Source organism: Gekko japonicus, unplaced genomic scaffold (assembly GCF_001447785.1).
Source record: "Gekko japonicus isolate JY-2015 unplaced genomic scaffold, Gekko_japonicus_V1.1 scaffold1828, whole genome shotgun sequence".
Taxonomy (NCBI): domain Eukaryota; kingdom Metazoa; phylum Chordata; class Lepidosauria; order Squamata; family Gekkonidae; genus Gekko; species Gekko japonicus.
In genome coordinates this window covers 306,623-326,664 of record NW_015176028.1, presented here as the reverse complement: position 1 = coordinate 326,664, position 20,042 = coordinate 306,623, and the positions used below count along the sequence as shown (strand labels likewise).

Genomic DNA, 20,042 nt, shown 5'->3' with positions numbered 1-20,042 from the left:
TATGCCAATGAGCTGCACTGTCAGGGGTGTGGCCTAATATGCTAATGACTTTCTGCTGTTGGGTGTGGCCTATTATGCTAATGAGTTCCTGTTGGGATTTTTCTACAAAAAGAGCCCTGACAGATTGAAAACATCATTTCCCTTTTGAGAGTCATGGCCCCTCTTTTTCCAAAAAAAGGAAAAGCAAGCCCTGCCCTCCCTAGGCTCAACTCCCCAAATCTCCAGGAATTTCCCAACCCAGAGCTGGCAACCCCAAAGGACAGACATGCGCCCCAATGAGAAATTATCCCCATTGAAGAGTGTCATTTCCTCTACAGTGTGTTTATGCACAAGACCCTGTCCTCGCAGGGGTATCGTCCCCTTTCTTCTGCCCAGAGGCATTTATCTTTCATCCTTTCGACCCCTCCTCCCCGTGCCACCACCGGTAATTGAACCAGGGAAATAGACTTCCCTCCCCAAGTGCCATTCTTGTGTGAAGTGTGGCTGATAAGAGGAATGGATTTTGTTCCAAAGCTTCTAGAAATGAGGAGATAACTGGTGTTGAAAGGAAGGACAACACTCAGTTTGCTCTTTAGAAGGCGGCTGGGGTCGATGGGTTCCCCCCCCACTCCACTGGAAGTTGTGGGGGGGGGGAGTTTAGTGAGCCAACAAAATGCCTGCTGGGCCAGACTCCATAAATTACTGCCGAGGCCTCAAGACGCCCTTACACTGTCGCATTTTTGTACGTCTTCCCTGGTTCCCACTGCATCCTGTTTCCCCCGAGCAGCAGACCCGTTTGGCTTAAAGTCTGTGCTTCGTGTGACATCGCAGAAAAGACTGGTGGAGGACAGGTTGATAGGGTTGCCAAGTGAGAATTGAGCCGCAGCGGGGGACTCCCGGCGCACCGCATCCGCATCACCCGGAAGTGACGTGGGCACGCCGGGCACGCTGGGGGTGGGGCCACGACCATCTGAGGAAAAAACATAGAGTTTTCCCTCAGATGACCGTGGCCCTGCCCCCAGCGTGGTCGCGTCACTTCCGGGTGACGTGCACGTGGGGGTGGAGTCCGGGGCCCGATCCGCCGCCGGCGGGGAACGGGCCTCTGGGGCGGGGTTTTCCCCGCCCCCCCCAGGGGGACTTGGCAAGCCTACAGGTTGACAACATCCAGGGCTTTCCAGAAAAAGAGGCACTGAAAAGAGGCAAAGTGCGGTCTGGGGGCAGGGTGTTCACTTCTAGGAAAGCTGATTTGAGGCCAGGTTTCTGACTCGGTTGCAAGCCAAGAGATTTCAGCAGGTCCGCTTTGAGTCTGACCCAGCCTAGGTCTGAGCTCGAGTCTCTTGGATGCAAACACGTGAAAGCTGCCTCGCTCTGCACCAGGCCCTTGGTCCATAGCGGGTTAGTCTAGCCTGTTCAGACTGGCAGCGGCTCTCCAGTGTCTCAGGCAGAGGTCTGTCACCTCAGCAGTTGCTTGGCCCTCTTAACTGGAGGTGCCGGGGACTGAACCCAGGGCCTCTGCATGCAAAGCAGAGGCTCCACCGCCACCAAGGCGTGGCCCCTCTGCCATGTGCGGCCTTCCAGGGAGGGTCTGTGGCTCAGTGGGAACGCATCTTCTTGGCAATATCTGCTCAGTCCCTGGCACCCCCACTGAAAGGATCTCAGGAGCCTGCAGGGTTGCCTGAGACGCTGGAGGGCCTCTTCCTCTTGCTGCAGATGTTAGAGCAGGGTGTCAAACATGAGGCCTGGGGGCCGGAATGGGCCCATCCAGGGCTCTCATGCAGCCCGCGAGCAATTACTGCAAGGAAGGGAGTACTGGGAGGAGTGGGGGGGAACCACTCCAATTGTGGCATCAGCATGGCAGAACAACCTCATCTGCAGCAGTCAAGCAGCTCAGGAGCATCTGCCCAGTGCCGCACCGCTGGCTCTCCAGTCCGCCCATGTGGGTTTTCCTTTGCACCCCCCTCCCAGCCCATGAGGCCTTGCAGTGAGAACACACCACCTTGGAGCTTACCAGCTGCTGTTCTTTGTACAGTTTATATCTCCAGTACCTGGTATTACATATATGTCAGATCTGGCCCTCGTAAGAGATGAGTTTGACACCTCTGGGTTAGAGGGACAGATTCAGTTTTAGGCTCTTTCATACACCCCAATTCCTAACAAGAGCCTAGATCAGGGGTCCCCAACGTGGTGCCTGGGGCCCACCAAGACCTTTCCCGTGGCTTTTCTGCATTATCAATTTTCCTCACTTGTGTGTTCCCTGTTGCCGCAGGGGGTCCCTGTTCTGCATGTCTTTTGCTCCCTCGGATTGTCGATGCTATATTACATCGCTTTACATCCGGCAGAAAAACTCGCAGTTTAAATCTGCAGGGAGACATGCCAGACATGAAGGAGTGTAATCCCAAATTGACCACTAGAGGGAGGGAAACACATGCAGAACCAGGAGGGGGGAGAAACCAAAGCAACAAGAACACACAGGGGAGGATAATGAGAATGTGAGGAAGCCCCCCCCCCGGTGCCCAACAAGTGTTCTCAGGAAGTGGGTGGGCCCAGGTGGGGCTTTAGCCCAGCAAGGGTTCTGATTGGCCACTGCAGATTTGATTGGCTGTGCAGATTTTTTTTTAAGCTGCTTTAGCAGCCGCTGGAACTACAGGGCAAAGATCTTCACTGTGTGTCTGAAAATAAGCCGCCGCAGCCTTTCTGTAGCTCGCCCCACCTCCTACGCCAGCCATCCTGGCGTCCATCCTGTGGCTGCGCCCGCCCCACTGTGTCAGAATTCCAAAGGCACCCACAGACTCAAAACGGTTGGGGGGCCCTGCCCTAGATGCTGTTCTGCCTATACACGGAGGAGCCCTGCACCACTCCCTCTACAGATGCGCCAGGAAGTGCCACAGGAAGTGGCGGCGGCTACAAGCATGGACGGCTTCAAAAGGGAATTAGATAAGCATATGGAGCAGAGGTCTATCAGTGGCTATTAGCCACAAGGTATAGATAGGGGTTCTGGGGCAAGGGATGCTCTGTCTTCTTGGTGCTTGGGGGGAGGGTCAACAGTGGGAGGGCTTCTAGTGTCCTGGCCCCACTGGTGGACCTCCTGATGGCACTGGTATTTCTGGCCACTGTGTGACACAGAGTGTTGGACGGGATGGGCCACTGGCCTGATCCAACATTCGCGTCTCTTATGTTCTTATGTTCAGTGTGTGCACGCTGAGGTGGATCATGGCCTATGCACTTAAGGTCCACTTCAACAGGACTTAAGCCCAACTCATTGCCAACTTCCAGGAAGGGCCTGGAGATCCCCTAGAATTACGGTGGACCTTCAGACTACAGAAATCAGTTCCCCTGTGGGTACAGTCGTTGCTTGGCAGGGCGCACTCTCTGGCACCGTGGCCTACTGAGGTCCCTCCCCAAACCCTGCCCTCCCCAGGCCCCGTCCCCAAATCCCCAGGCATTTTTCAACATGGGGGAGGCCGCCCTGCTCCTGTGGCTCCATAATGGAGATCAAGCAAGCATGGTAAAGGTTCCCTTGCTTGAAAGCCAGTCGAATCCGACTCTAGGGTTGCGGTGCTCATCTCCGTTTCCACGCCGAAGAGCCAGCGCTGTCCGAAGACGTTTCCATGGTCACGTGGCCAGCATGACTAAACACCGAGGCGCACGGAACGCTGTTACCTTCCCACCAAAGTGGTACCTATTTCTCTACTTGCAATTTCTCACTTTCGAACTGCTAGGTTGGCAGGAGCTGGAACTAGAGACGGGAGCTCACTCCGTCATGCGACACCCGGGTCTCGAACTGCTGAACTGCCGACCTTCCACCACCTGCAGTTCAGCGTCTTAACCACTTGAGCCACCGCGCACACACTGAACATAAAAACCGGGGCACAAAAGCCGCTGAGCCACCTCCTGTTTGCCAGCACCAAGGCGGCAATACTGGGAAGCAATGCGCCACGGTCCGTGCTGGGGGAAGGGTCCTGGCCAGTGTTCCCTCTAAGCTGAGTCAGTGTGAGCTAGCTCACAGTTTTTGAGCCTCCACCTCACACGTTTTTGTCTTACCTCAGAAAGGATGGCTCCGGAGCAATCTAATCGATGCAGCAACCAAATAACTTGCTCACAACTTTAAGGTCAGTAGCTCACAAAGAAGAATTTTTGCTCACAAGACTCCATAGCTTAGAGGGAACATTGGTCCTGGCATGAGCCCAACAGTTAGGTTTGCCCATCTCCAGGTTGGGGCTGGAGTTCTCCTGGAATTCCAACCGATCTCTAGACTACAGAGGTCAGTCCTCCCGGAGGAAAGGGCCGCTTCAGTTGATGGACTCTGTGGTCTCACATCCATGCCGGCCGGCCTCCCCAAGTGAAACACGGCCCCTCCAGGAATCTCTGGGGAATCTCCCAAGCCAGAGTTGGCAACCCCACCAATACCAACCACCCGTGCTGATCCCGTGAAAAGGGGAGCCCGTTTCCGCTGGATCTTGGGGTCATTGGATCCCCTTTCCCACATATCTCCAGGAGTTTCCCAACCTGAAGCATGGACGGCTTCAAAAGGGAATTAGATAGGCATACGGAGCAGAGGTCCATCAGTCGCTATTAGCCACAGGTGTAGATAGGGGCTCTGGGGCAGGTGATGCACTGTCTTCTTGGTGCTTGGGGGGGCCAACAGTGGGAGGGCTTCTAGTGTCCTGGCCCCACTGGTGGACCTCCTGATGGCACCTGGTATTTTTGGCCACCGTGTGACACAGAGTGTTGGACTAGATGGGCCTTTGGCCTGATCCAACATTGGCGTCTCTTATGTTCTTATGTTCTTATGATCCGGAGCCCTACCCCCCACTCCCCACCGGTGGCCAAGGGGGATCTGGCAACCCTAGTCTTCTGGCACCGCAAGCACTTAGGAACAGGAACTGAAGGCTCAGAAGGAAGCAGGAAGCAGCCCTAGAAACAGGAAGGAAGACAGGTGGCACTTTGGTCTGATGCAGCCTGGCTGTTCACAGGTTCTTAAATCAACCCTTCAAAATATACACCATTTTGACCAACGGACTGACTGACATGCTTCTCCACCCGTATCCAAGTAGTAAAGAGCCATTTGTCTTCCTGCAGGCTCTTCGAAACCCTACAGTCTCTCTTCTGGTCCGTGTTTGGTCTGTTGAACCTCTACGTCACGAACGTGAGAGCCAGACACGAATTCACGGAGTTTGTCGGGGCCACCATGTTCGGCACGTACAACGTCATCTCGCTGGTGGTCCTGCTAACATGCTCATAGCCATGATGAACAACTCCTACCAGCTCATCGCAGTAAGTCAGACCCCTGGGCTTCTTTTCCGGTTTCCATGGAAAGGTGTGTTCTGTTGGCGTGCTCTGTGTGTGTGTGTGCGCGCACGCGCATAAATGTCTCCATTGGGCATTCAGGCCAGTGGGTTCCTCAGAAGCAGCTTGGCTGACAGAAGTGGGATGTGCGGAAGGAGAACCAGATGAGTTCTTCTCGCTACGGGTTGTTCAGGCCCAAGGAAGTCCCTGTGACTTTTAATATCCCTCAACCGCATGAGGTTGGCCCCACTGGGTGAATGGCATTTGCGCAGGGACATGATGTCAAGCTCTCCACTCTGACGTCCCGTCCCTGCTTTAGTGCAAAGCTCTTGGCTTGGCTGCCCAAATGCAGAACTGGGGGAGGCAAGGCAGCCAGTGCGCTCGGTGACATTGGGCATTTGGCAGGACTTCTGGGACAGAAAAGACAAATGACTCCCTTTTCCCTCCCTCCCTCCCCTCCCTCTCTCCCTCCTTCCCTCCCTTTGTGTGGCCTGGAAAAGCAGCTCCTTCTGTTTCTTTAGATGCACAAGCAAACCTGGTCATCCTAAATACTGAGGGGGAAAGTTCCTAAACCCAAACAGTGAATGGGCCCAGTAACCCGTCATTGATTTGGGCCTTTGCGAAGTGGCGAGACAGTGCGGTCCCTTGCTAGGGAAGGATAGCAACCTTTTTGAGCCTGCGGGCACCCTTGGAATTCTGGCACTGCGTGGTGGGCGCAGCAACCAAATGGCTGCCACAAAATGGCTGCTGCAGGAGGTAGAGACTGGCACAAAATGGCTGCCACAGCTGACCTTCAGTCACACCGTGCAGATCCTTCGGCTGTGGTGGCAGCTGCTGCCAAAGCAACATTGTAAAAAAGCTGCACAGCCCATCAAATCTCCAGTGGCCAATCAGAAGCCTTGCTGGGCAAAAGCCCTATTTGGCCACGCCCCCCTCCGGAAAACACTTGGCGGCTGCCATAGAAGGTGTTAGCGGGCACCACCTTTGGGAATCCTGGCATATCTCAGACTCAAGGTGCATCTCAGGCTGCGGTCACACGCGCCAGTTGAAGCGGAGGGGAAACGAGGCTATTTCCTCTGGAGGAATTTGACATGCCGTTGCGAGATCACATCTCCCTTTGTAGCTGGAAGGTGTGATGAGACACTGCGGGTGAGTCCCATGTGCATAAACGAGGAATCACACCTCCACTCTGAGGGCCCCCTATGGAGTATGCAATAATGTGCATACTGCAAAGGGGGGGAACGGCATCAAGCCAGGATCGCCCTATGGAGTATGCAATAATGCGCATACTGCAAGGGGGGGGAGAACGGCACTGAGCCAGGATCGCATGATCAGGCCATCTTGACGTCATGAGAGCATGATTGCGCGATCAGATGGGGGAAAGTCTGTCTGTGGCCCATCGGAACCCGTTAGACTGGACTTTTCCCGGTGTCGTTTAACTCCGCTTCTGCGGCGGAGCGGCACGGGTTGCCAACGACTGCTGGACGCTCCCCAGATGTTGCTGTCTGACCGTCAGGCATTTGCACCTATGTCGGATCTAAAAGTGCGTGTGATCGCGGCCTTGGTGAATTTTTGGGACCACTAGCTGGCCCAAGAAGTCCAGTGCTCCATCCTTCTTCAGCTACCGGTTGAATAGTCAGATGAGAGATGTCCACACTTTCCCCGGTGTCTTTTAACTCCGCTTCTGTGGTGGAGCAGATGTTGCTGTCTGGTCGCTCCCTTTAGATCCGTCAGGCATTCGCACCTATGTCGGATCTAAAGGTGCGTGTGATCACAGCCTCAAAGACAGGGGGTAAGAAATGCCGGCACAAGTAAAGATGAGAAGATCTAAAGGTGCGTGTGATCGCAGCCTCAAAGACAGGGGGTAATAAAGGCAGGCACAAGTAAAGATGAGAGAACAAAGTCCAGTTTAAGACCGGGTGGGATGACTTCAAAATCAAGGACAAAATCCATGTTATAGTTTTTATTTGGACCCACCAAACTGACACAAAACACTGTGCAGGCTTTTGAAGTAGAGTTGCCGACCTCCAGGTGGAAGCTCCTGGAACTACAGCTGGTCACCAGGGGACAGAGATCTGTTCTGGAGGAAATGGCTGCTTTGGAGGGCGGACTCTGCGGTTTTATGCTCCGCTTAGGTTCTTCCCCTCCCTAAACTGTATGCCCCCCAGGCTCTACCCCCAAATCTCCAGGGATTTCCCGATTTGGAGCTGGCCAACCCTATTTCAAACTCAGCAGAGCTCTTCATAAGGCTAGATGTAAAAACGTAAAAAAATAGAAGGGTGGATGCAGTGATTTTTCCAGACGTTGAGGTCTGGTTTTGCGCGCACCCTCTGTGAGGTGCCATCTGACTTCAGGCAGCTGAGTGGCAGTCATCCGGAGTGTCATGCTGGGAAGACCTGAGTTCAAGTTCCCCTTAGCTATTCATTGGGTGGCCTTGGCTAATCCCTTGCTCTCAGCTTCACCTCCCTCAGCAGGTTATGGTGAGTTAAAAATGGAGGAAGAGGAAGAAGAGGAGGAGGAGGAGGAAGAAGAGATTGGATTTATACCCTGCCCTTCAGAGCGGCTTACAAACTCCTTTCCCTCCCCCTCCCCACAACAGACACCCTGTGAGGCAGGTGGGGCTGAGAGAGCTCTTTCAAGAACTGCTCTTTCAAGAACAGCTCTGACAGAACTATGGCTTGCCCAAGTGCAAGTGGAGGCATGTGGAACCAAACCTGGTTTTTCCAGATTAGAGTAGGGTTTCCAACTCCAGGTTGGGAAATTCCTGGAGATTTTGGAAGTGGAGCCTGGAGGGGGCAGGGTTTGGAGGAAAGAGAGTCCTCAGTGGGATAGAATGCCATAGAGTCTATCTCCAAAGTAGCCCTTTTCTTCAGAGGAACTGATCTTTATCATCTAGAGATCAGTTGTAAATACTGAGGAATCTCCAGGGCCCACCTAGAGATTGCCAACTCTAATTATTAGAAACTTCATGGTCCACCAAGGCAGTTACATTTACAAAGCAGGACAAAACATGCTCTTTGGCTGTTCACAGCTTAGATCTGTGGGAAGTGATCCTGAATGTTCAATCATGCTTGACAACGTCAATCCCTTGCTAGATCCAGCATTCTTTGCAGGAATTCCAGTAAGTAGTATTTCCCTCCCGGCCTTCCATCCCCCAAAATAGACCCTCAATGCAGGTTCCAAGTTTGGTGTAGTGATTAAGTGCAGCGGACTCTAATCTGGGAGAGCCTGGTTTGACCTTGGGTTAGGGTTGACCTTGGGTCAGTCCCAGTTTTCTCAGAGCAGTTCTCTCAAGAGCAGTCCTCAAAAGAGCTCTCTCAGCCCCACCTCCCTCACAGGGTGTCTGTTGTGGGGAGAGGAAGGGAAGGAGATTGCAAGCCACTCTGAGTGAAGGGTGGGGTATAAATCCAATCTCCTCCTCCTCCTCCTCCTCCTCTTCTTCTTCTTCTGTGCAAAAATGCGAAGCACCATCCTGCAATTAAAACAGAGCCACAGCCAGAAAAAAAGCAGTATCCTTAAAACCAGCACAATTAGAATTAACGACATTAAGCCACCATCGGTTTAGGGGGGAAAGGATAGGTGCCGGTCGTCAGCATGCCTGGAAAAAGGCCTTTGCGAAAGAGGCCATCCTTAACATCCAGCCAAATGATGCCAACAAGCCCAGGGCGAGGCTGGCCTCCCATGGGCGTGAATTCCAGAGCGAGCCCCGTGTCTCAGAGCCACCCGGTGTCAGGAGGGTGGTGGAACCCCAGGAGGACCTCCGGTGGTACTCTCAGCACTTACATGCACATCCTTCCTCTCCGTTTGAAGGCCATTCTGGAGACGGGGGGGGTGCGGGTTTCATTGTGCCCTCGTGCCCCTTCAAAAATCCTGGCCAATTTGTCCAGGTTCACCTATTTCCCTATTCCAAGTTCTTGATCTGTTGCTCCCCCCACAAGGCAAGATAGTTCTGGGTCCACAGGACCCCCCACCCACCATGCAAGATCCACTGAGGCGAGAGACCAGCGGGGCCTCTGCATTGCGTAAGGGGGATGGACGCTTGCCAAACTGCAGGGCTCTTTTTTTGTTCACCCCTTTGGACCAAGCTATTTTAAACCTCGGGAGCTGCCTGTTCCCTCAGGGACACCTTGAGGCAAGGCCATTATTGATCATTCCTCTGAACCAGCCTGCCTTCTTTTTGATTTGCCCCCTTGCAGTCAAAATCTACATTCAAATAGCCACGTCGGCCAAATCTGGGGATACTTAAATCCAGAGGCTGGGCCCGTGCAGGGCCAAGCCGGATTTTCTGACAAACTTGTGCCCCAGGTTTGCAGAAAAACCAATAATAACAACAACAGAGTTATAAAACCCCCAAATGATAAGATGAACCCTTGTACAGCTTACACTCCATTGCAGGAATCAGGGTACCTTGCTTAGAAAGCAGAACGCTGGCTACACACGTGAACGGGTCTTGCAGGAGCACACCAGGCAGCTACGATCAGGTCTTTCGGTATGCCACTCGGTGTCTTTTACGCATGGCTGGGTTTCCTCCTCTCAAAGATCTTTCAAGACCCAACAGAAATAGCATCTGTTTACGAATACAGACAGACTCTGTCATGACTGCAAAAGGAAGGGCAGTGCGATGGATGTCGGGGAGGTGGGGGTGGCCAGGTGGCTCCATTACTCGTGAGCAATATAAAGTGATGGGGTGGGTAACGAGGCCGCCGGCTGATGCGGCCAGTGATCCCCCCCCCCCAATCATCTCTTGGCTGCCTTGGGAACGAAGGAGTCCTTCTCGACGTCTGGCTCATCAGTTCGGGAAAGGGCCCTCGAGCCTGAAAGGTGCATTTGGAAATCAGGCACTGACTCCAGAGCTGATTTCTGAAAATGCACCACGTACTTCGGATGGCCGTCTCCAGGTGCTGGGCATGTTTTGCAAGAGCAAGCCTTCGGCATGCCCACTGAGCGCACAGGCTGGCCTGGGCATAGGCTGGAGAACCCTAGAGCTGGTACCCACAGAGGGCATATTCACTCCACTAAACATCCCAAGTGAAGCCGGGTTTGATTCCCCACTCCTCCACTTGCACCTGCTGGATGACCTTGGGCAAGCCGTAGTTCTGATAAGAGCTGTACTTGAAAAAGAGCAGTTTCTGTCAAGAGCTCTCTCAGCCCCACCTACCTCACAGGGTGTCTGTTGTGGGGAGGGGAAGGGAAAGGAGCTTGTAAGCCGCTCTGAGCCTCCTTTGGGTAGTGAAGGGCGGGGGATAAATCCAATCTCCTCCTCTTCTTTTACTTTACAGGGTGTCTGTTGTGGGGAGGGGAAGGGAAAGGAGCTTGTAAGCCGCTCTGAGCCTCCTTTGGGTAGTGAAGGGCGGGGGATAAATCCAATCTCCTCCTCTTCTTTTACTTCACAGGGTGTCTGTTGTGGGGAGGGGAAGGGAAATGAGCTTGTAAGCCGCTCTCAGACTCCTTTGGATAGTGAAGGGCCATGGGGTATAAATCCAATCTCTTCTTCTTCTTCTTTTACCTCACAGGGTGTCTGTTGTGGGGAGGGGAAGGGATGGGAGTTTGTAAGCCGCTCTGAGACTCCGAATGAAGGGTGGGGTATAATTCCAATCTCTTCTTCTTCTTCTTCCTCAAGCAGACGTATTCTTCAGGGTCTTCCCTGACAGGCCCCATTCCACTCTGCTTTACCTGAGGATCAAGTGTGTGTGTGCGTGTGTGTGTGTTGTGTGTGTAAAATAAACCTCATCCTTCTATCGCACCGACATAGCTGAGAAGGTCTGGGCCTGTTTCTTCCATCCTAATTTCCCTCCACATCTGAACCACGCTCCAGACCCTCTGCTCAGCAGCGAGGGGCTCAGCGTGGGTAATTTTGCTTGGCATACATCACTGGAGTGGAAGGAAACCTAATTGTTTTCCAGGAGCAAGTCCTGCATTGGACGATGTAGAACTGTTTGTCGGTGTTCAGCTAATTACATCTCACCTGTGGGCTTCGGCCGAGCTTTTAATATTCATCGGCTGTTTGCCGATCATCCAAATGGACGCAGCCAATGCATTTGGACTTCATTTGCTCCAGGAATCAGTAAATACATTTCTTCTCTCTCCCTCCCTCCATCTCTGTCTCTGTTTCTCTCTGTCATGTCTGGTTCTGGTTCAGGTGGGCCAGCCGTGTCGGTCTGAAGCAGCAGGACAAAGTTTCGGTCCAGTGTCACCTTGAAGACCAACAAAGTTTAATTCTGAGTATCCGCTTTCACGTGCACACACACACAAAGCATGCATGCACATGAAAGCTTATACCCAGAATTAAACTTTGTTGGTCTTCAGGGTGCCACTGGACTTGAACGTGTATCTGACCCTGCAGATCTTTCAACCCAAGTGCCATTTTTATTAACCTTTCTTATTGCTCTTCGTTATCCATAAGTGTATCGTCTTCCATTCCAGTCCTCTGCTTTTCCGCAGCTTTGCCCCACGTGATTTGCCTCCAGCTAAATTCCAGTTTAAATGGGAGAATTTTTTAGAATTAATGTTGCAACCGAAGCAGATTGCCGCTTTTTATTCACACACACACACACACGCAAACATTGGCAGTGCAGCTTTGATGAAATACGAAAAAATAATTCTTGATTTGCTCCAACGTATGATTGTGTCCTGGGAGCTGCAGTGGCTCAAGTGGTTAAGACGCTGAACTGCAGACTGGAAGGTCAGTAGCTTGGCAGTTCGAGACCCTAGTACTGCGTGACGGAGTGAGCTCCCGTCTCTGGCCCCAGCTCCTGCCAACCTAGCAGTTCGAAAGCAAGAAATTGCATGTAGATAAATAGGTACCACTTCGGTGGGAAGGTAACAGCGTTCCGTGCACCTCGGCGTTTAGTCATCCTGGCCACATGACCACGGAAACGTCTTCGGACAGCACTGGCTCTTCGGCTTTGAAACGGAGATGAGCACCGCAACCCTAGAGTCGGATTCGACTGGCTTTCGAGCAAGGGAACCTTTACCTTTTTATGATTGTGCTATGTGGAGCTTTTTAAAACTACATGAGGCATTAGAAGAAATATCTCTGCCTTGACTAGGATTTGGGAACAGTTTTTAGATAAGTTTCCTTATACCTTGCTTTCCTCCCAATGGGGACCCCAAGTGGCTTACAGCTTCATTGTCATATCTTCCCTGCTTTGAACAGCAACAAGAAAAAAGAACAAAAAACCCCACACTTTTTTCTTTTCTAAGCTGTGGAGTCTTGGGAGCAAAAATTCTGCTTTGTGAGCTACTGGCATTAAAGTTGTGAGTGAGCAATTTGGCTTCTGCATAAATCAGTTTGCTCTGGAGCCCTCCTTCCTGAGCTGAGACAAAAATGTGTGAGCTGGAGGCTAAAAAACTGTGAGCTAGCTCACACCAACTCAGCTTAGAGGGAACACTGCTACCCACCCGAAACCACACTCGATATAGTGGATGCCTGACAGCATTATCCACCGCGGGGTGAGGTATCTCTGGGTGCTAGGGTCTTTGGCCCAATCTTCATCTTGCATTTGCTCTGTAGTTTTACCAAACCCATGCTGGACACAGACATTCCCCTCTGCATGGCATGCCACTTTCACTTTGATTGATTGTCGGATTTTATGGCAGTGTCCAGACTGCGCGTCATCGTCTGCATAGATTTATGGTTGTTTTATGGCCATTCTGGGGTGACTCTGCAGTCAGTACAGCTTGGCCCAGGATATTTAAACCTGGTTTTGAGCCGCATCTTTTTCTGTTCCGGTGTGGATTTGGTAAAACAGCAGAGGAGGAGGATGAGAAATGATTTATACCCCGGCCTTCACTACCTGAAGGAGTCTCAGAGCGGCTTACAAACCCCTTTCCCTTCCCCTCCCCACAACAGACACCCTGTGAGGTAGGCGGGGCCGAGAGAGCTCTGACAGAAACGGCTCTTTTTCAAGGACAGCTCTGACAGAACTACGGCTTGCCCAAGGTCACCCAGCCAGGTGCAAGTGGAGGAGTGGGGAATCAAACCCGGTTCTCCCAGATTAGAGTCCGCACACTTAACCACGACACCAAATGCTAGATGCAGATTGGGCCTTTGTCTCCATCTCAGGTCCTGATCTCGAGATGTGTTCTTTGGCTATAAAAAGCAGTCAGTGGGGGGAACCGATATAAGCACCAGGGAAGGGGGGAACTTCCACTCGTGACCGGGGCTATTTTAGGGCAGGAACGCACAGGAACGGAGTTCCGGCTGGCTTCAGAGTTGGCCACACCCACTACAACCAAATCCTCCACGTGCCTGGCTACAGAGGGAAGGCCTGGAGAGTGACCCCCCCCCCGGCAACTCTGAGGCGGGCAGGCCAGGGGGGTCCCTGGAAGGATCAGGGAGGTGTTTAAATGCCTCCCCATGCCGTCCCCAGCCTGTCCAAGGGCCGGCTTGTCCAGGCTCCCTGCAGCTCCCAGCAAGCCAAGGGAATGCATGGAGGCGTGGCCTAATAAGCTGTGCTGTCAGGGGTGTGGCCTAATATGCTAATGAGTTCCTGCTGTTGGGTGTGGCTTATTATGCTAATGAGTTCCTGCTGGGCTTTTTCTACAAAAAAAAAAGCCCTGCTCGTGACCATTTCCAGACTGAAAATCCCCCCCCCTCCGGAAAAAAACACGAGATTAGTGCTTGACAGAGTGAGGATAGCCAGGGTGCCAGGCTTGACATCTGGGGGTCCAGGGACTCATTCTGAGGAACTATCCTCAGTTGCACCAGTGCAATTATGAAAGAAATTTCACTTGGAAGAGACGACAGGGCATTGAACAATCAGGGATTTTTCCCCCCTTGCCACAGGCTGGTTGCGTTGTTTGACTTTTCACTGCGACGGGCAACAGAGCCGAGATCAGAGCTGTGCATTTTTTTCAAAAGCGGAAGCATAGCAGGCGGTGCCGTTGCAGCGCATTGTTTACGGCTGAAATGGGCTAAGCCGAAAATAATGGAGTGACAGCTGGGAGGGAGGGAGGGAGGAGGGGGTGGTCTGTGGCGGGGAGGCAGCCGGCAGGAGCTTCGGGAAAGGGCAGTGGAAGCAGATCTTGGGAGGATGACAGCTTCACCATGGAAACAAAGGCCACACTGCAGAGCACAAGTCGGTTCCAGGGGTTGCTGTGGGGAAACGGCGGAGCCAAAGACAAGCCTGCGTGCTGGTGTGCAGGTCCGTACCGGAAACGTGCCTGTGATCTGTGGTGGAGAGAACGGCTTGGATGCAGAAAGAAACCCCCTCCCATAAAAAAAAAAAGGTTTTGCAAACTGGTCCCAACCAAGCCTCTTGTCTATTTCAGGGTTGCCAGCTAAAGTAATAAATAATAAATAAATAAATAAGAGTCAAAGCTTGCTTCATCAGACCTCTGACAAAGGGGGCTTGGACTCTCAAAAGCTTATTACTTGGGTAGACTGGCTGATCTTTAAGGTGCTGCAGGGCTCAGTTCTTGCTGTTCTACCAGGGGAGTGGATCTCTGTCGTCTGGAGATCAGTTAGAAAAGCAGGAGACCTCCCGGCCCCACGTGGAGGATGGCAGCCCTCTTGTCTCTTGTCATGGTCTGTGAGATGAGAGACATCCTCTGGGGAGTGGCCACTGAGTTAGCACCGGAGAGGAACTTCCAGCCCCGGAGTCTTGTTGAATGATCTGTCTGGGTCATGTTTCTGCTCCAGGGGTGGAAATGCCCTGAAAACGTGCTGGTGTCAGGACCCACAGCCAACAACGTAGTACACGCTTATCAGGAAAGGTAATACTTTATTGAAGAGGTAGGTAGGTAGGTAGGTAGGTAGATAGATAGATAGATAGATAGATAGATAGATAGATAGATAGATAGATAGATAGATCCTGAATGCGTTCCCTGCTCATGAAATGGGGTGGGGTTCCTTTCCTCTTCTCAGAGTACAGAGGTGATGTCCGCCACCAGGGAGCAGCAGGAACTGGGGACAGTTTTAGAAAGAGAAGTTGAACTCCTCTGCATTGGGGGGAGGCTGTGGCTCAGCGGACGAGCCTCTGCTTTACACGCTCTGGCTGTTGGCGCTGAAGCTGGGAACCAAGCTCACTCCCACAGTTCCCTTGGAACTAGACATCAACATCCCACCACCTGCAGAACTTAGAGATAAGCGCTGCAGCAGCGAAGAAGCACAGAAGGAATGCAAAGGCAATTAGAATACAACTGACCTCCCCAACCCCCATGGCAGCATAGCTGACAGCTGGGAACAATGCTTGGCTTTTCTAGGGCTACCAACTCTGGCTTGGGAAATTCCTGAAAAATGGGGGAAGCCATGGGGAGGGCAGGGTTTGCGGAGGGGAGGGGCCTCACAGAGTTCCACTTCTCAAGCAGCTGTTTTCTGCAGGGGAGCTGATCTCTGTTGCCTGGAGATTGTGATTCCAGATCTCGAGGCCTCCAAGCCCTGCTAGTTACTTGCAAGCATGCCCAGAAGAAGGTAAAGGAGAGCCTCCCCCCTTCCCTCCTTGAGGCGGCTCCTGTCTGGTGGAATGAGCTCCCAGAGCAGGTTCGGGCCCTGCGGGACCTGGTGCAGTTCCGCAGGTCCTGCAAGACGGAGCTCTTCCACCAGGCCTTTGCATAGGAGCCGCCGCCGTCAAGGTACCACCACCGAGTTGCCATCTTCTACGGTGGATTAGATCTGGAGGTGAGCCGGCCTAGTTGACTGAAGAATGTTTGTTGTCAGGTTAGGTTGATGAATGGAACTCATCTTGGATTAAGAAAATTTAACATCAAGAGCACCGCACTTTACTTAATGACTGTTTTATACTGTTTAATGATTGTTTTTATGTTGTTTTAATCGCTGTTATGGCAATTGCCTCTGTTGTAGCCGCCCTGGGCCCGTTGGGGAGGGCGGGGTATAAATCTAATAAATAAATAAATAAATAGATCCTGAATGCATTCCCTGCTAATGAAATGGCGTGGGGTTCCTTGCCCCTTCTAAGAGCACAGAGGTGATGTCCACCACCAGGGAGCAGCAGGAACTAGGGACAGTTTTAGAAAGAGAAGTTGAACTCCTCTGCTTTTGGGGGAGGCTGTGGCTCAGCGGAAGAGCCTCTGCTTTACACGTAGAAGGTCCCAGGGTCAGTCCCCGGCATATCCAGATGAAAAGATCAGGCAGTAAGTGTTGTGAAAGACTTGTGCCAGAGACCCTGGACAGCTGCTGCAGGACTGAGTAGTCAGTACTGAACCTGATGGGCCCGAGGGTCTGATTCAGTAGAAGGCAGCTTGATTTATGTTCATGTGTCCTTGTTTCACTTTCAATGATGGGTGGATGGAGAAGTCGGGGACTGGGAGTGCTAAGTGTGAGTGTGGAGTAAGGGCAGAGAAAGGGATGGCATTCTTCATCTTTCTTCTAACCCATCCAACTTGATAGCATTAACAAACAGAGCCCTGCGTGAGAACTTAAGGGGCAGCTCCCCTATGCCAGGTTCCAGAGAGAGAGGACTTGAATTTGGGTGATTGGCTTTTCCTTCCCTTGTTTTAGCAAACCCACATTGGAACATTACATTACATCCAGCTCAAAATATACTGTTAAGTTATAACCTTAACTGGTTATTTAGTTTTTCACTTCGCATAACTTAAACATCGTCATGTTACATGTTAATTTGCCGTTAAATCCCTGTCTGTAAGTTTAGAACCTCATCTGCCCTTCCAGTGTATTTGAAGAAGTGTGCCTTGCACACGGAAGCTCATCCCTTGGATAAACCTTTGTTGGGCTTAAAGGTGCCCAACTAGACTAATGCTTGCTCTACTTGTTCTACCATGTTGGAACAGAAATTCCCCTCTGCATTGCATGCCACTTTTTTTGATCATCGAGTTTTATGGTATTTTCTGCATAGATTTATGGCCGTTTTATGTCTGTTCAGGGGTGACTTTGCAGTCAGTACAGCATCGGCAGGGGTATTTGAATGTGGTTTTGAGCAGCACCTTTTTCTCAGTGTTGAGAAAATGTGGAGCAAATGCCGGATGCAGAACCGGTCTTTGTCTCAAACAACACTCGGCGCCAGTCTTCATCTTTTTCCTGCAGAGGTAACAGGCCTCACAGATTCATGCTCAAGATGGGCTGCTGGCAAATACCTGGCAGTAATTGGATCTTTCCTCTCCTCCTCTCTCCACCAGGATCATGCTGATATTGAATGGAAATTTGCACGCACAAAGCTCTGGATGAGTTACTTCGACGAAGGGGGCACCCTGCCGCCCCCTTTTAACATCATCCCCAGCCCCAAATCGTTCTGGTATCTCTGCAAGTGGATCCACAATCGGCTGTGCCCATCGATGGACCCAGAGAACGACAAGAAGAGGCACGAAAACCTGAAGACATTCACGGTAAGGAGGGTGGTTTGGCCGTCACTGCCGCTTTAGCATTTCCTCCTCTGCTTTGTGATGACATCATGACACATTTCCTGGCCAACTTTGGAAAATCTAAACCAGGGACGTTTGGGATCCCCTCCTGCCCCTGGAGTCTTTTGGTGTAGTGGTTAAGTGTGCGGACTCTAATCTGGGAGAACTGGGTTTGATTCCCCACTCCTCCACTTGCACCTGCTGGATGACCTTGGGCAAGCCATAGTTCTGATAAGAGCTGTTCTTGAAAATCCAATCTCTTCTTCTTCTTCTTCTTCTTCTTCTTCTTCTTCTTCTTCTTCTTCTTCTTCTTCTTCTTCTTCTCCTCCTCCTCCCTGCTGCCATCCTTTACTTGGTAAAAAATGAAACCTAAACAAGAAAACCAGACACAGACTTTGGTCATTTTTATGGGGCCTCAAGTTCTAATGGGTTGGATGCCCACAGATCTCCCCCACTGCAAGGAGCTCCTCTTCTCTCCCAAGAGCTTCTTTGCCACTCTTCGAGCCTCTGCAGGGCTCTTTTTGTAGCAGGAACTCCTTTGCATATTAGGCCACACACCCCTAATGTAGCCAATCCTCCAAGAGCTTACAGAGCTCTTCTCACAGGGGCTACTATAAAGCTCTTGGAGGATTGGCTACATTAGGGGTGTGTCACTTAATATGCAAATGAGTACCTGCTACAGGAGGGAAGGTTCCTTGCATTGGGGAAAAGGCCACCGTTGGCAGCACAGATGTGCAGGATCCAACCCAGTCCCCCCCCCCAGACCCTTCTTAGTCCTTGTCTTCCCCGTGAGATTGAACCTCTCTGTGACAGAAGTGTCAAACTCATTTGTTACATAAATGTCACTTTGTCGAGCCGGGACATGTATGCCATAAAATGTAATGCCAGGCACCAGAGATATAAACTGTATAAATGATATATAAACTTTATAAAGATATAAACTTTATAAAGATAGGAACTCTCGGTCTAGGGCAAGTGATGCTCTGTATCTCCTGATGGCACCTGGTATTTTTGGTGATGCACCTCCTGATGGCACATGGTATTTTGGCGGACTGGAGAGCCAGCAGTGCAGCGCTGGGCAGATGCTCCCGTGATGCTCGACTGCTGCAGACGAGGTTGTTCTGCCATGCTGAAGCCACCATGGAGTGGCTCCGCCCACTCCCCCCCCAGCACTTCCTCCCTTGCACCAGTTGCTCGCAGGCAACATAAAAGCCCTGAATGGGGCCAGTACCGGCCCCTGGGCCTTATGTTTGACACCCCTGTGCTGTGACATCAGAGCAGCCAGGTCTGCATGTGAGTTCTACAGGAGAGAAAGGTGTCAATACCTCCACAAACTTCTCCCACTGATACCAGAAGATTTGCAAAGTTGGCCACGGAACAGATGCCTTAGAGTGGAAAGCTGGCAATGCAATTGAGACCTGCTTAATACATACATGCTCTTCTCCTTTCAGGAACGTCATGCCGACAACTTAATTCAGAATCAACATTACCAGGTAAAGGGCCTTTCTTCACTCGGCAGCTTACCGTAATGCCTCGATTTGCGTTCGTCGGGACCTCGAGTGTCGCTTCAGGGGTGCCCCGGAGTTTTGCCGCTTTTGTGGCGCTTTCCCCCTTGGAGGGGCAGTCCCTGTCCCATCCTGCTTTTGAAACTCCTTTTGTGTTCGGAGCGTGTTTACCAGGCAGTGCGCAAAGCTATAGTTTGCAAAGCAAAAAGCTGCCACGGGTGCAGGTGCAGGTGGGAGCAGCTTTGGGATCCAGGCCAGGAGTTTGGTATTCTGCTCTGTTTTGGCACCAGATCAAGACTTCTCAGCAGCATTCCCATGCTGTCGATGTGTGCATTAATCAGAGTTGTGAAGAAATCTTGATACGCCCATGGAGCTGCATCAAGACTTCTCTTTCGCACTGGGACTTAGTGCACATATGCACTCGTGCAAATACGTGCACCCAGGGGTCATTTCCTGCCGGAGTACCCCGGAGCGGCGCTCCGGCAGTAAGGAGCCCAGGCCCCACCCCCTGCCCACGGAGAGACTCGGGGGGCAGCCGCAGGGCACCTGGAGAAGATTGGGCAGGGAACCCAGCCATGGGCTGGATGGTGCAACCGTTGGATGGATTCATGGTTGGTTGAAAAATCGTACCCAACGAGTGCTCGTAAATGGCTCTGCGTCTACGTGGAGGGAAGTATCAAGTGGAGTGCCGCAGGGCTTGGTCCTAGGCCTGGTGTTGTTCAATGTTTTTATAAATGACCTGGAAGAAGACATAGAGGGGGAAAGTGCAGAAAAGGGCAACTCGAATGATAAAACGGTTGGAACACTTTCCCTATGAGGAAAGGTTAAAGCACTTAGGGCTCTTTAGCTTGGAGAAACGACGACTGAGGGGTGACATGATTGAGGTTTATAAGATTATGCATGGGAAAGAGCAGGTAGAGAAAGAGGTACTTTTCTCCCTCACAATACAAGAAC

General features: G+C 51.8%; 1 protein-coding gene across 1 annotated transcript in view; it reads left to right on the top strand.

Moving 5' to 3' along the window:
- Positions 1-20,042, top strand: part of LOC107123374 (short transient receptor potential channel 5-like) — a gene marked incomplete at its 5' end in the record, with an annotated part of 88,902 nt that overhangs the window by 52,411 nt on the left and 16,449 nt on the right. The window contains 4 exon segments of the mRNA XM_015426612.1: positions 5,059-5,204; positions 5,207-5,253; positions 17,362-17,568; positions 19,035-19,076. Coding sequence (XP_015282098.1) covers positions 5,059-5,204; positions 5,207-5,253; positions 17,362-17,568; positions 19,035-19,076 — 442 coding nt within the window.